This window comes from Nerophis ophidion, linkage group LG13 (genome assembly GCF_033978795.1).
Source record: "Nerophis ophidion isolate RoL-2023_Sa linkage group LG13, RoL_Noph_v1.0, whole genome shotgun sequence".
Taxonomy (NCBI): domain Eukaryota; kingdom Metazoa; phylum Chordata; class Actinopteri; order Syngnathiformes; family Syngnathidae; genus Nerophis; species Nerophis ophidion.
The window spans coordinates 28,479,388-28,494,815 of record NC_084623.1 but is presented as its reverse complement, the minus strand read 5'-3'; the positions used below and the strand labels follow the sequence as shown (position 1 = coordinate 28,494,815).

General features: G+C 43.8%; 1 protein-coding gene across 3 annotated transcripts in view; it reads right to left on the bottom strand.

Annotated features, from left to right (window-relative positions):
* Positions 1-549: 549 nt before the first annotated feature.
* The window catches only part of hecw2a (HECT, C2 and WW domain containing E3 ubiquitin protein ligase 2a), a 263,018-nt gene continuing 248,139 nt past the window's right edge, over positions 550-15,428 (bottom strand). For all 3 annotated transcript variants that reach the window (XM_061918718.1, XM_061918719.1, XM_061918721.1), the window contains one exon: positions 550-1,463. In XM_061918718.1, coding sequence (XP_061774702.1) covers positions 1,352-1,463 — 112 coding nt within the window. In that variant the 3' untranslated portion in view covers positions 550-1,351. The remainder of the gene's footprint in view (positions 1,464-15,428) is intronic.

Genomic DNA, 15,428 nt, shown 5'->3' with positions numbered 1-15,428 from the left:
CTCTCAACGGAGGGTGCTTACAGACATCAGTCGTTTACCAAGCAAAGGTAACAAGCAAGGACATTAACACATCCGACACGTACGTAGGATTAACCGAATGAGCGTTCAAAACCAGATGGAATAATCACAACGCCTCCTTTAGAAACCAGACTTTGTGGAATTCTACAGAACTCAGCAAACACATTTGGAACCTCAAAGACAATAATGTTGAATATTCAATACCATGGCAAATTCTTGCATCCAGTACACCTTACAACAGTGGTAATAAAAGATGCAACCTGTGCTTAAAAGAGAAACTGTTTATTATATATCATCCAGATCTATCATCCCTCAACAAGCGCAGTGAAATCATTTCAACATGCCGCCACAGACGGAAACACCTCCTTGGTAATACATGAGCCAATCACCATTCCCCTACGCCTGCCTGTACCCACCCACTCTGTGCCCTATATAAACCATTGTATGTGAATGCTTCCATTAAAATCTCCTGATGATTGAGGGAACCCCTCATGAAACAGTTCTGTAGAGATGAAGTAGTCTTGTGATTTTTCCCACACCTACATATATATATATATAGATAGATAGATAGATAGATAGATAGATAGATAGATATACATATATATATATATAGATAGATATGTAGATATATGTATAGAATGCCTTTTATTGTCACTATACACAGGTACAATGAGATGCATATATATATTTACACATCATCCCTTATGCATCAATTGTGATTCATCCATTCACCTATTTCATTCATTCACGTTTGAGCAGGTCTGTTTAAGTTGTGATTAATTAATTCATTCACTTATTTAATATGTTCATGTTTGGGCGATGTGTTCAAGTTGTGATTCATTCATTCACTTATTTTTTATGTTTATGTTTGAGCAAATGTGTTCCAAGTTGTGATTCATTCATTAAATTATTACATAAAGTACGTCAATGTTTGATCTGTTTTTTTCAAGTTGTGTCTCACACTCCACAATGATCATTGTATCTGAGCATATTTTGAAGCTGGCATGATGATGTGCGTCTTCTGTGTTAACGAGTACATGAAATATGTTTCCTGACATTCTTCATGCTGTCAATCATCCGACTGCGACGGGAAGTTTTGTGAGCTTCGGGGTTTGAGTAGACACAGTTTTGAGGTCCAGAGAGGAGAATGGAGAACGTTGGCTCTCTAAGGTGCACAAGGAGGAAATGGAGAAGAGTGAAGAAGGCAGTTCACTGAAGGCTGAGTGAAAACATTTTCATCTTGTTGGTTCTTTTTCAAAAAGTGTTCCAGAATGATCCACTGTGTTCAGGACTGTTGTTGTCCACGTGTTCTGCTAAAGACAACCTTTTGCCTTCACTCCAAACCAAATGTGCTGGTCTCCTCCACTGCAGTCACCATCTTCTCGTACAGCATCGAGAAGGATGCGTATGCTGGCAGGTCCAGACGATTGAAGCATGTATGAGCTCTGGAAAAACACACAATCACAATCATAACACAAACACAACACAATTGAAATGTTTTGTTTAATTTATTCCTACAATGTTCTACAACCCATAAAAAAGATGTGTTACACAAACGCTCAGTGGACCACACTTGGAACGCATAACACACTGCTCTCACATTTTGTCTTTAGTTTTTCTACCTTAGGTTTTTTTTGGATTTGCAAAATATACATAATCCTCTAAACCCTTTATACACTCCAAAATAGCCCTTCCAAATAGTCACTGAGCTGACTATTTCAACCTTCCAAAGGCTAGGATATTGAGTGTACATGTCCCAGAGAACATTATCAGCTAAGAATGTCCATTTTGAATCAAAATTCATGACAACAGCAACAATAACAGTAACACTGTCGGTAGTCAAACTGTTGATTATATTGGAGCAGCATGATCAGCACAGGGATGTGAATGGCCGGTCAAAAAAATGCCTCGCATTGAAGAATATTAATAAATAAATAAATGAATAAAATAAAATTTAAAATAAACATTTTTTATATATATAAATATATCCTACCATTGTCTACCGCTTGTTCCAGGCAAGGTCGCGGGGGGTGCTGGTAAATATATATAAAATAAAACATAAAAGTGAATGCTCACTAACTATACCTCACGGGTTTATCGAAAAAGAGTAAAAAAAAATGTTTGCAGTATTAAAAAATGTGTATTCATAGCCAAAACAAAGATAATGGAGTCTGCAAGAAAACAAACATTGACATTCAACTACAAAAATTACAACGCTTCAAGGGATTACCGAACAAGAAGATATTTACTTAGGTGCACATTCATGTACACTTATAGACATTCATAGGGCAACACAAAATATTGCTGAACAGGAATGTGTGGAACTGAACACCTTCAGCATAGATCATAATAGTCCAGAATTAGAATTAAATAGGGATAAAAATGTTTTATTTCTTACCATGAATAACTGTTTTCATTATACAGACAAACAATGTAACCGAAACATTAAAATCGACAGTAAACTGTTGATTATTCATTTAAACAGTAGAGGTTTGTATACAAACTACAACAGTATGAAGCATTTTTTTTAAATAATTCAACAAATTCCTGAAAGTGATTGCTATCTCAGACCATGGATGGATGCTAAAAAAAAAATGGATTTTGACCTTGAAAGATAGGAACTCAATTATATCAACATACCTAACAAGAACAGAGGGGAATAGATGTGTACGTGATAAAGAATTTAAACTACAAAGTGGGAAAAAAATGTAATTAGCTATTGATAATATCTTACAATGTGTAACCATTGAATTATGTCATGAAAATGCAAAAATACATTAATCAGCTGTATATATAGATCACCTAAGTCAAATATTGATATTTTTTAGGACTGTAATAAGGCAACTTAATATCAGGACACAGCACCACATTTATTGATAATATTTTACTCACAATTTTTGTAATAATACCATAAGCGACTATCAGTGATCATCTCAGTTTTCACAATTTCTGATGGAAACTACAAGAAGAGGAACATGGATGACAAAAAGACAATTCAAAGAATATGCACAGAACACAGTATGACAGTTTTCAAGAATGACATGAGAGATCGGAGTTGAGATAATGTATACAGTGAAAATTCCGTTCTCAATGACAAACACTGTCCATTGAAACAACTTTGTAAGAAACAAAAGAAAAACAATACACCATGGATGACAAAGGGACTGAAAAATGCTTGTAACAAAAAAAAATACAATACACCGATTTAATGAGGCAGAAAAATGTACAAAACGTATAAGAACAAGCTAACTTGCATACTACGAACACGTAGAAAAGGATATAGCAGACAATTATTAGACTGAAACAAAAACAATATGACAGCAACATGGGGCATCTTGAATAGCCATACTTGCCAACCCTCCCGGATTTTCCGGGAGACTCCTGAAATTCAGCGCCTCTCCCGAAAACCTCCCGGAAGAAATTTTCTCCTGAAAATCTCCCAAAATTCAGCAGGAGCTGGAGGCCACTCACCCTCCAGCTCCATGCGGACCTGAGTGGGGACAGCCTGTTTTCACGTCCGCTTTCCCACTATACAAACAGCTTGCCTGCCCAATCATTTTACAACATCTACAAATTTTGATAAAAAACTGCACACACAAGGAGACGAAGTAGAAGAAAGAGGAAGTTACAGCCATGGCGACGCCATCTGTAATAGAGTTTTCTACGTCATACTTGCCAACACTGCCGGATTTTCCGGGAGACTCCCGAAATTCAGCGCCTCTCCCGAAAACCTCCCGGAAGAAATTTTCTCCCCAAAATCACCCGAAATTCAACCGAAGCTGGAGGCCACACCCCATCCAGCTCCTTTTGGACCTGAGTGGGGACAGCCTGTTTTCACGTCCGCTTTCCCACTATATAAACAGCTCTCCTGCCCAATCACGTTACTACGGATTTTAATAAAAAAAACTGCACACACAGGGAGACAAAGCAGAAAAACGAGGAAGTTACAGCCATGGCGACGCCGTCTGTAATTGAGTGATTCTATGTTGTCTGTTGCCATCTCCTGGTGAATGTTGGCTATAGCATTATGGGGTTGCTTTTTGATTGGCCAACGATTTACGTGGCGTTGGGCACCTGACGGCAAGTGAGGGAGTCTGAAGCCCACAGTAAAGAGACGTAACTTCATCACCTCGCCTGGTAATTGACTCCAACCCAATATATTACACCATCGACGAACAAAATAATGAAATACACTTGCAAGTTCCAAAACGAATGGAAACAAAAATTTTAGTTTATCCAGGAGAGTTCGAAGGGAAAGGGGTTTGTTGCCTGTAAATTTTGTAGAACAGAATTCTCCATTGAACACGGTGGCCGAACGGATGTACTCAGTCATGAACGGTCAGCGAAGCACAAAGCGTTTGCAGCGCAGCATCATTCACAACCCAGTATTATGGGGCACCTCGCAAAATGGAGACCCGATGGTGTAACTTATGCTGAGACAAAGATGGCTATGGTGATAGCTGGAAGCAACATCCCGTTCTCCTTTGCGGATGTCTACAACAAATCAGTGAAGGATGTGTTCCCGGATTCGGAGATCGCTCGCCAGTACGCAAAGGGCAAAACAAAGGTTACTCAAGTAGTGAATTGTAAGTGTTGTTGTTGTTTTTTAGTAACCAGCAAGCACAGTACAGTTGGTAGAACAACTGTGTTTTTATTACTGTGTATTTGATAGGTGCCGACTGAAATTCAACTATTTATTTTATTTAAATATATGTAATAAAATAAATATATATAGCTAGAATTCACTGAAAGTCAAGTATTTCATATATATATGTAACCGGTGGTCTTTTCCTCTGCGTTGTGTGTTTTTTATGTAAGACGACCGACACCATGGGTTTCTCCACTGCACTTTACTGATAAAACAGAATACAATCGTCATCAAAACTTTGTGCCATCGTCGAGCCCCTCTCCCGTTATCGTAGACAAAAAAACGGCATAGTTACATACACAGTAAAATAAAAACATACCTGATAAAACAGAATACAATCGTCATCAAAACTTTGTGCCATCGTCGAGCCCCTACACAAATATATAATAATGAACAAGAAATGAATTAAAGTTCTTAACAAGACATTTTCTGTCGTCGCATGAACGCCTACCTCTCCCGTTATCGTAGACAAAAAGGGAAGTTGGAGGGCGTGTCTAACGCATATAAAAAGACAGGTGTCACAGTAATTATTGCAGTAGGAGGGACAACGAGACAATGGTTCCACATTGACAAAACATCAAACAATATTCAGGTATTTACATGTAACTTACATATTTTGTGTAATTATAACAATAATAAAACATTAGAAAATAAATTATTTACAAGACGTAATTGACCCTGTTACACTCACCCCCCAAAAATTACACAAAAGTCTGGTTTGCAAGAACAGCATACATATGTAAACACAATGGCCATGAAAATCACAAATTTGCATTAAACAGCAATATACGCTTCCTATTTAAAGGATAAGAGAACAAGAGACTTGCTTGGCGCCTAGCAAGAACTCAAAGTACTCTATAGACAAGGTGAGGTGCCTTATACACCACACATACACAGGCCAAACATTGTGGGTGAGAAGGGAAAAATGACTTTTTCAGAACATCGAGTCCACACAAAGAGCAGCACAAATCAGCTTTTTGATCATATCTCACACATTAATAACAGTATGGACGCCTGGCTCAACCCCTAATATGGACTCAAGTTGAACCATGGACTCTATTAAACGGTAAACAGGTTTAATGACTCTGCCAAACCGTGAGGCAAATTGTTTCTCAGCACCAGATGCTTGAGGTGGAACAACTGGGACTAATTGTAGTGAGGAAGAAGGGAGAGCTAACGGGGGATCCAGAGCAGCAATACAGCCACCGTCTGTAGGGGAGACTACTTCAGTGGACTCTGAACCTTGAGGCTCATCAAAGGAAGACTGCTCACGGACCCATGAGGCAGTACGGCCATCATCACAAGCATCAGCACTCAAGAGGGAACCAGCATGGGATGTCCCAACAGTTGCAGCTGCTGTATCAGACACCTCTGACTCATACCCATCAGACACTACAATGGTAGGCATGACCACGGGTCCAGCATCATCATCCAAAGCTCCGTCTAAAGGCAGGAAGTTGACCTGGAGCAACAGGTTACGGTGAACAACCCTTTCATTCCCCTCTGGATCCTTGATCCGGTAGATGTGCAGGTCAGGTTTTGAGGCCACCACAGTGTGTATAACAGGCAACCACTTGTCAGAAAGTTTACGCTTCCCTTTGACACCTTTGTTTGCCAACAAAACCTGGTCGCCAAGTGAAAGAGGCTGACCTTTGACCTTTCTGTTGTACTGGTTGCACTGATGCTTCTGCTCAGCTGAGCAGTTCTTCTGGGCAAGCGTCACGGCACAATGCAGGTCCTCTAAAAGGGACTTTACATATATGCTATAGTCACACACAGTCTCATCCCGAAACACATTCTTAAAGAGGAGATCTACTGGCAATCTCGGGGTTCTCCCAAACATCAAATAAAAAGGCGCAAACCCAGTCGTCTCATGCACAGTGCAATTATACACAAAAGTCATTGTTTGGATCATTTGGGGCCATTTTTGCTTGGAACGACGGGGCAATGATCTCAACATGTTGCCCAAGGTGCGGTTGAACCGGTCCGTCCCACCGTTTCCCATAGGATGGTAGGGGGAAGTGTGAGACTTTTGAACTCCTGACAACATCAACAGTTCAGCAATCAGTTCACTTTCAAAATTTGCACCCTGGTCTGAATGAAGGCGCTCAGGGAACCCGTAAATGCAGAAGAAGCTGTCCCATAATTTCTTAGCAACCCTCTTCGCAGTCTGGTCCTGACAAGGAAAGGCATGTGCCAATTTCGTAAAGTGATCAGTGACTACAAGTACATCCACAGATTTGTTGTGGCTGTCTTCAGCTGTCCAAAAGTCAACACACACAAGCTCTAGGGGAGCAGAGGTCTTCATGCTCTGTAGCGAGGCCCTTGCTGAAGGCTCAGGGGTCTTGCTAAGAACGCACCTGCGGCACTGTTTCACGTAATTGCGGACATCTTTCTCCATGTCATACCAGAAAAAGCGTTGGCGAGCTAGAGCAAGAGTGCGGGGCTGACCTTGATGACCAGCTTGGTCATGAACGCCAGACAGTGCATCTGCCTTCAAGGACTCTGGCACAACAAACTGGTACCTCTTCTTCTTGGTCAAAGGGTCCTTTGTGACTCTATAGAGAATGCCATCCTGAAGTGTCAGCCTATCCCACTGTTTCAAGACTCTCAGAGTTGGCTGATTTTCATTACATCGTTCTCGTCTGGAGGGCCTGCGTTTTCTGTCAACATAAAAAGTAGCTCTTAAGATGACTGGGTCTTTTTGTTGGTGAGACTGAAGGTCAGCAAGTGATAGGGAAGGCAAAGTGTCTTGGCCAGGAGGTTCCAATGTTGTGAGGTGGTTAGCTAGTGAGGTAGCACGCTGGCGGGGAGCACAGTCCCATTCATCCAAAGAAGAAAGGATGGAAGAGACTTCTTCTTCGGATATTGAACTTTCAATAGCGTCAATGTGAGGATGACACATCAGTGATTGAGGCTGGCAAGTGAAGCGGAACGCATCCTGCACACATCCATCACTGACATCACAGACCCTATTCAGCAGCTTAGCATAGGGCTCACCCAGCAGTCGCTCCCTTAAAGGAGTCACAAATGGGTCACTACTGAGTGCATCTGCCACAACATTCTGCCTACCAGGGATGTGCTTAATCTCAAAATTATATGGAGCAAACTTGGAGACCCACCGCTGCTCACAGGTATCTAGTTTTGGTTTAGTCAAGATGTGAGTGAGGGGGTTGTTATCCGACCAGACAGTAAACCTGTGACCCTTGAGCCAGTGGCTGAATTTATCACAAACTGCCCATTTAAGGGCCAAGAACTCCAGTCTGTGAGCAGGGTAGTTGACTTGGCTGCGGCTGAGAGTTTTGCTTGCAAAAGCAATTGGTCTCGCTCGTTCTTCGCCATCGGGGACCTGGGACAGGACTGCACCTAGACCATCAAGGGAAGCATCGGTGCAGAGGATGAAGGGCCTTTCAAAGTCTGGATGAGCCAGCACCACACTATTAAGAAGTGCACTCTTCAGATCTTTAAATGCCTTCTCACAGGCAGACGTCCAGTCCTGAGGAGTCAGTTTTCTGAAGGTGCCTGCTCTTCTACGCCCAAAGGAGCCTTTGGCACTCCTTTTCTGTCCTGCAGTCAAGGTGTACAATGGCTTAGCGAGAGAAGAACAGCCAGGGATGAAATGCTGGTAGTACAGCACCATGCCAAGGAAGGACTTGACTTTCCGCTGTGATGGGGTGCAGCCGTCATCCTCCATAAGATCCTCTTTTTCAAAATCTGAGATGACCTTGACTTTCTCCTGGTCGACTGCGACGCCCCCGCTGTTTACTACATGACCCAGAAACTTTACGGTCCTTCGCAAGAAGTAGCACTTCCTTTGCACTAGTTTCAGGTTGTTGGCTCTGAGACGCAGGAAGACACTCTCCAGCCGCTTCAGGGCTTCCTCTTCGGATGGAGCAAACACGAGCAGGTCATCCAAATAGCAGAGAAGGCTTGAGAAGTTCAAGTCCCCAAAGATGCTGATCATCATCCGCATAAAGGATGCAGGGCTGTTGCACAAGCCCTGGGGAAGTCTGTTGTACTCGTATAGGCCTAAAGGTGTTGTGAAGGCCGTATACCGCCTGTCAGACTCATGGAGGGGGACGTTGTAAAACCCCGATGTGAGATCCATGGTACTGAAAAAGGCATTTCCCCCAAGGGCGGCAAGACAGTCAGCCTGGTGGGGTAGCGGGTGTGCATCCTTCACGGTCTTGGCGTTAAGCCAGCGGAAGTCTGTGCAGATCCTCAACTCCCCTGACTTCTTCCAGACAAGGACAAGGTGTGAAGCATACTTACTGACTGACTTGCTGATGATTCCTTTAACTCCATCTCAGACAGCACCTCTCTCAGCTTATGATAGTGAGCTGGAGGGACACGGCGATAGGGGAGTCTAAAAGGGCGATCATCAGTGAGGTGGATTCGGTGGACGAAATCCTTTGCTTCACCACAGTCCAGCTTGTCCTTAGAAAATACATCTTCGTAGGTGAGGACTAGTTCAGCCAGACGCTGTTTCCATTCCTCTGATACTTCACACCCTTCAAGATCAACATCTGCCAACCCGCACTCTTTAAGCTGCTGAAGGGGATTAGAGGTGGTACCTGACCTGGAGGTTGGGTCACTTCCCTCACAGGTCTGCTGCATACACACATTCTGTGACAAAGGAAGGTCTTCCATTGCAATACAAGGAAAAACATCTGCTACCTTAGCATTACGGCGCAGTGTCACAGGTCTCTTTGTTGGGTTCAGAATTTTCATCGGGACCCAACGATCACCCCACATGGGTGTCACGACCCGCCCAACAATGATGTCTCTAGGGGTTGAACGGGAAGAGGTGGGCTCCACAATGACAGTGCTCCCAGGTGACACAGGAGCACTGCTGGGCAGCTTACCCCATACTAGAGACTCTCCCTGAGGTGCAAGAGTGACAGATTGTCTTAGCTTGACTGTACCAACTTTTTCAGGCATTTCGGGACCAGACCAGCGTGTGATACAGCTAAGTAGTCCAAGAAACTGTTCACAATTGGGGTCAGAAGTATTGGAGCAGACCAGCTGCCAGTACTTATTATCCTACTTCATCGCCTGTATAATGGGTCTTATGACATTGGTCCCAATGATCATCTCATCTTTCTGCCCTGGTACAAGTAAAGTTGGTACAATGAACTTAGACCCATAAACTTCAATTTCAAGGTCATAAATGCACCTGGGCTGTGTCATAAGGCCACCACATCCAACAAGTACCACCTTCTCCGGCACAGGCCGAGGGCTGGGGAGTAGCCCAACAGCTCTAAGCTTTGACTCCGCCTCCACATTTAGCGTGCATGACATGCTACCTGAATCAAGCATCCCTCTTAAAACAGACTGGCCCCCCACAGACACTGGAGCATAAAACAACTCACTAGCTCCTTCCACTCTATGTGAACCCACAACAATCACTGTTTTGTCATCAGAAACACTACTACAACAGTTCACATAGGTCAATTGCACATCTTCATTTTCACTGAGGGTGCTACTAGCATCACCCATGCTACCCCTCTCACTACACAGGCGGGTTAGTTTAAATCAGCATTGGGTGGAAAAGATGGCGGTATAGCCGGGGAATGTGAGGCTTGTGGGCACTCACGCTTCATGTGACCAGGTCTCAAACAGTTAAGGCACAATCTGTAGAGCTTACAGTGTGCATGAGTTGAATGTTCACTGGACGTACATACTCGACACGTGACTGCCTGACGTTTGGCGCCCTGGTCTTTGATTGTTAGCCAAAGAAGCATTGCACAAGGATAGAACTCTATCAAACATGGCCACAACTTGAGCACCAGGGTCGTTAACTGGTGGGTCAAAAGCGGCTGGCGCCACATTGACAGAAGATGGGTGTAATGGGGAGGCGGACTGATGTGCGACAGCCGCAGGAGCATCAGGCGGAGGGTGACTGCAGGAAAGGGTAGGGGAAGGCTGAGGAACAGTATGCAATGACTGCTGGCGTGCTACCGAGACAGCCCCTTGTGAAGAACAATCAGTCACTGGGCTTTGACTATAAGTTGAAAAGCCCACCATACATTGAGACTGGGGGGCTGTCTTTCTAACCTTTCTTATGTGAGCATCCAGACGCTCCTGAACCTCAGGTGCAGTCCACTGCTCAGGCGACTTTAGTTGAAACAACAAGGCAAGATGAGGGTCAGGACAGTGGTTAATAAACATCATGACTACTTCAGCACTGGGGTCCTCAACAGATTTACCCTGCCTATGGAGACACTCGTCGGCAGCATCGATGGACTTATTAAGGCGGATCCAGTAGTCCATAGCACTCTCACCAGAATGGGGAATTGTGAAGTAAAAGTCTTTCATAGGTAAGTTAGAATATGATAACTCACTGAAGTTACCTTTCAAAATGTCAAACATTGCAGTGGGCAGGTCAGGTGCATTCAGATCAGGGCGGCTGCGCAGCGACACTTTTACAACATCCCTCGCTTTACCTGTTAGTCTGGACATAATTAGCTCAAACATTTCAGGAGGACTGTCACATTTTACTCTATTTAGGTAACATTTCATCATGTCTACCCATTCGTGAATTGAGAACAAATCTGAATTATCGCCCCTAAAGTAAGGTGGTGCTTTGACGTCAGGCTGCACGACAACTTTCACTTGTCGCGAACCATCTTGCCCGGAGGAAGGGCTCACAGCGGTGGACTGAGGCTGCAAGGCACTTGGCTGGTGCATCATGCTGATGTTGGCAGAGATGTTGTCTCCTATCTGTTTAGCTAAAGATGTGATCATGTCTCCAAAAGCATCAACAGATATAACTTGTGTGGGCTCACGCACTGCTTGAGTAACTGGTGTAGAGCTAGAGATGGGGTTTAGTAGCGGGTTAAAAACTGGTTGGTCTATCATGAAACTAGGACTGCTTGACACCAACCTACCCCTCCCCATTCCAAATGTGACACTATGCCCACGACCAGCCATTGCAGGAATTTCAAATACTGCACTAATACTTCACCAACACAACAAATACAAATTCCCACAAAGGCAGTGTAGCAAAACAAGGCCAATAGTGACACAAGTTCACACATAAAAAAAAAACAAAAAAAATACTTCACTGTAAAGCCCACTGAAAATACCCCTGACAAATCAATACATAGCACAGCACTGTAGCAAAAAAAACACAAGTGCTATTAGGGCATATCAAGCCTCTCATAAGCCCACACTGATCAATAGATGAACAGAAAATAAAACACAATCAAAAGATTTCACTAATCACTCATACAAACAGGCTTGCCCATTATACTTTTTTTTTTTTTTTGATAGGACTATCTGTCACAAAATGTTCATAAAATGTACCAGCTGGATATAATAACGTCACCAGCACAAACCTAAACGAGTTAAAATCCCACACACACACTTTAAATCAGCGTGATTTGTCAGCACACCTTGCGCGCACGCGGGAGCGCGCACCTTTGTCCGCGGCGACAGGGAGAGAGAGGGAGGAGCAGCAGAGTGCAGCGGGCGGGAAACTCCGGCAGCCTTCCCGGGCACCAGACGAGGGCTGGTCGGCGATGCAACGGGTCGTACGGCACCAAGTGTAACCGGTGGTCTTTTCCTCAGCGTTGTGTGTTTTTTATGTAAGACGACCGACACCATGGGTTTCTCCACTGCACTTTACTGATAAAACAGAATACAATCGTCATCAAAACTTTGTGCCATCGTCGAGCCCCTCTCCCGTTATCGTAGACAAAAAAACGGCATAGTTACATACACAGTAAAATAAAAACATACCTGATAAAACAGAATACAATCGTCATCAAAACTTTGTGCCATCGTCGAGCCCCTACACAAATATATAATAATGAACAAGAAATGAATTAAAGTTCTTAACAATACATTTTCTGTCATCGCATGAACGCCTACCTCTCCCGTTATCGTAGACAAAAAGGGAAGTTGGAGGGCGTGTCTAACGCATATAAAAAGACAGGTGTCACAGTAATTATTGCAGTAGGAGGGACAACGAGACAATGGTTCCACATTGACAAAACATCAAACAATATTCTGGTATTTACATGTAACTTACATATTTTGTGTAATTATAACAATAATAAAACATTAGAAAATAAATTATTTACAAGACGTAATTGACCCTGTTACATATATATATATATATATATATATATATATATATATATATATGTATATATATATATATATATATATATATATATATATATATATATAAAATATATATGAAATACTCGAGTTGGTGAATTGTAGATGTAAATATACTCCTCCCCCCTTAACCACAACCCTCGCCCCAACCACGCCCCTAACCGCGCCTCTGCCCCACCCCCAACCACGCCCCTCCATCCCCCACCTCCCAAAATTGGAGGTCTCAAGGTTGGCAAGTATGTAAATAGCATAATTAAAAATGGTGCTAAGCAAGATTACCCTAAATACTTATCAGATAGAAATGTAAAAAATTACAACATGAACAAAGTAGTTAAAAGCTTCAATAAGTACTTTGTGAACTTTGAACCAAATTTGGAGGTCAAGATTTCAGACCCGAGTCAGTTGCGGACTTGAATGACACTGTAGATAGAAATCCCAACTTGATGTTCCTTGAAGGTGTGACAAAAAAGGAAATAATCCATCCCATCCATCCATTTCTACCGCTTGTCCCTTGTACACTCACAATCACACACTAGGGCCAATTTAGTGTTGCCAATCATCCTATCCCCAGGTGCATGTCTTGGAGGTGGGAGGAAGCCGCACCAGTCCTAAAACGCAAGATTTAACTCAGAAGCGGTTTTATTTAATTAGAACATAGGCAACAGCTGGAATAAAAAGGAGACTAAATATTTGTTTCACAAATTAAATAACAGAACATGTTGCTGTGTATCAATGGGAGGAAAAAAGAAAGAGAGAATTGTTTAAAAAGGTAACTCAGGTAATGGAGAATGACGGCTTATTTCAGAGTCCAGAAATAATACGAGTGAGATGGAAGTGAATGAAGCAGCTATAGACTGTCGCGATGTGAAAAATCTCATTCACTGTTTTAACAATCACTTTGTAACAATTCTGGATCAGGTGAGTCCTGTTAAGTCCAACTTGGCTACATAGAAAAAAGAGTGGCCTTGGACTAATGAAAATATCTTAAGAGACTGTGTCGAAAGACTGAACGCCAATGGAAATCCATCAACCTTGAGGTGCACAGGCTCTAATGCAGGGATCTTGTGTCATCATACAATGTGATGGTTGAAAATGCCAGATCTGACTTTATCTGTCAACTAGTAACATTAAATAAGAAACATCTCAGCGTTGTTTGACACCTTATATTATTTATATTCGTGAATGTCCTGCTGCTCCAGTTACCTGTTTTTTTGTAAAGCTGAAAGCAATGCCTCTTTGAGATTTTTCACTAACAAAATGAAGATGAATTAGGGGGGGAAAAAAACGCCTTTTCCTCTTGCTGTTTTTGAGCCTGTCCCCAGCATGTGGTTCTCATTTGGGGCTGTGATGTTTGCTGATATTTCGGCACTGGTGACCAAGATGAAGCCTTCCTCTTATTCATCTGACTTCCTTCATATAGCCTCTACTAAAACGTGTTGGAGGTAATTGGTCCTTGTTTTACCAAAATTGTTAATTTCTCTCTCCTCCTCTCTGAGCTGCTACCTTACCGTGGTAGAGGAGTTTGCGTGTCCCAATGATCCTAGGAGCTATGTTGTCTGGGGGTTTTCATGCCCCCTGGTAGGGTCTCCCAAGACAAACAGGTCCTAGGTGAGTGATCAGACAAAGAGCAGCTCAAAGACTTCTATGGAATTACAACGAAATGAACCCAGATTTCCCTCGCCCGGACGTGGGTCACCGGGGCCCCGCTCTGGAGCCAGGCCCGGAGTTGGGGCACGATGGCGAGCGCCTGGTGGTCGGGCCTGTTCCCATGGGGCCCGGCCGGGCACAGCCCGAAGAGGCAACGTGGGTCATCCCTCAAATGGGCTCACCACTCATAGGAGGGGCCATAGAGGTCGGGTGCATTGTGAGCTGGGCGGCAGCCGAAGGCAGGGCACTTGGCGGTCCGATCCTCGGCTACAGAAGCTAGCTTTTGGGACGTGGAACGTCACCTCACTGGGGGGGAAGGAGCCTGAGCTAGTGCGCGAGGTAGAGAAGTTCCGGCTGGATATAGTCGGACTCACCTCGACGCACAGCAAGGGCTCTGGAACCGGTTCTCTCGAGAGGGACTGGACCCTCTTCCACTCTGGCGTTGCCGGCAGTGAGAGGCGACGGGCTGGGGTGGCAATTCTGGTTGCCCCCCGGCTCAAAGCCTGTACGTTTGAGTTCAACCCAGTGGACGAGAGGGTAGCTTCCCTTCGCCTTCGGGTGGGGGGACGGGTCCTGACTGTTGTTTGTGCTTACGCACCAAACAGCAGTTCAGAATACCCACCCTTTTTGGGTACACTCGAGGGAGTACTGGAAAGTGCTCCTCCGGGTGATTCCCTTGTCCTACTGGGAGACTTCAACGCTCATGTTGGCAACGACAGTGAAACCTGGAGAGGCGTGATTGGGAAGAATGGTCGCCCGGATCTAAACCCGAGTGGTGTTTTGTTATTGGACTTTTGTGCTCGTCACAGTTTGTCGATAACAAACACCATGTTCAAACATAAGGGTGTCCATATGTGCACTTGGCACCAGGACACCCTAGGCCGCAGTTCCATGATCGACTTTGTAGTTGTGTCATCGGATTTGCGGCCTTATGTTTTGGACACTCGGGTGAAGAGAGGGGCGGAGCTTTCTACCGATCACCACCTGG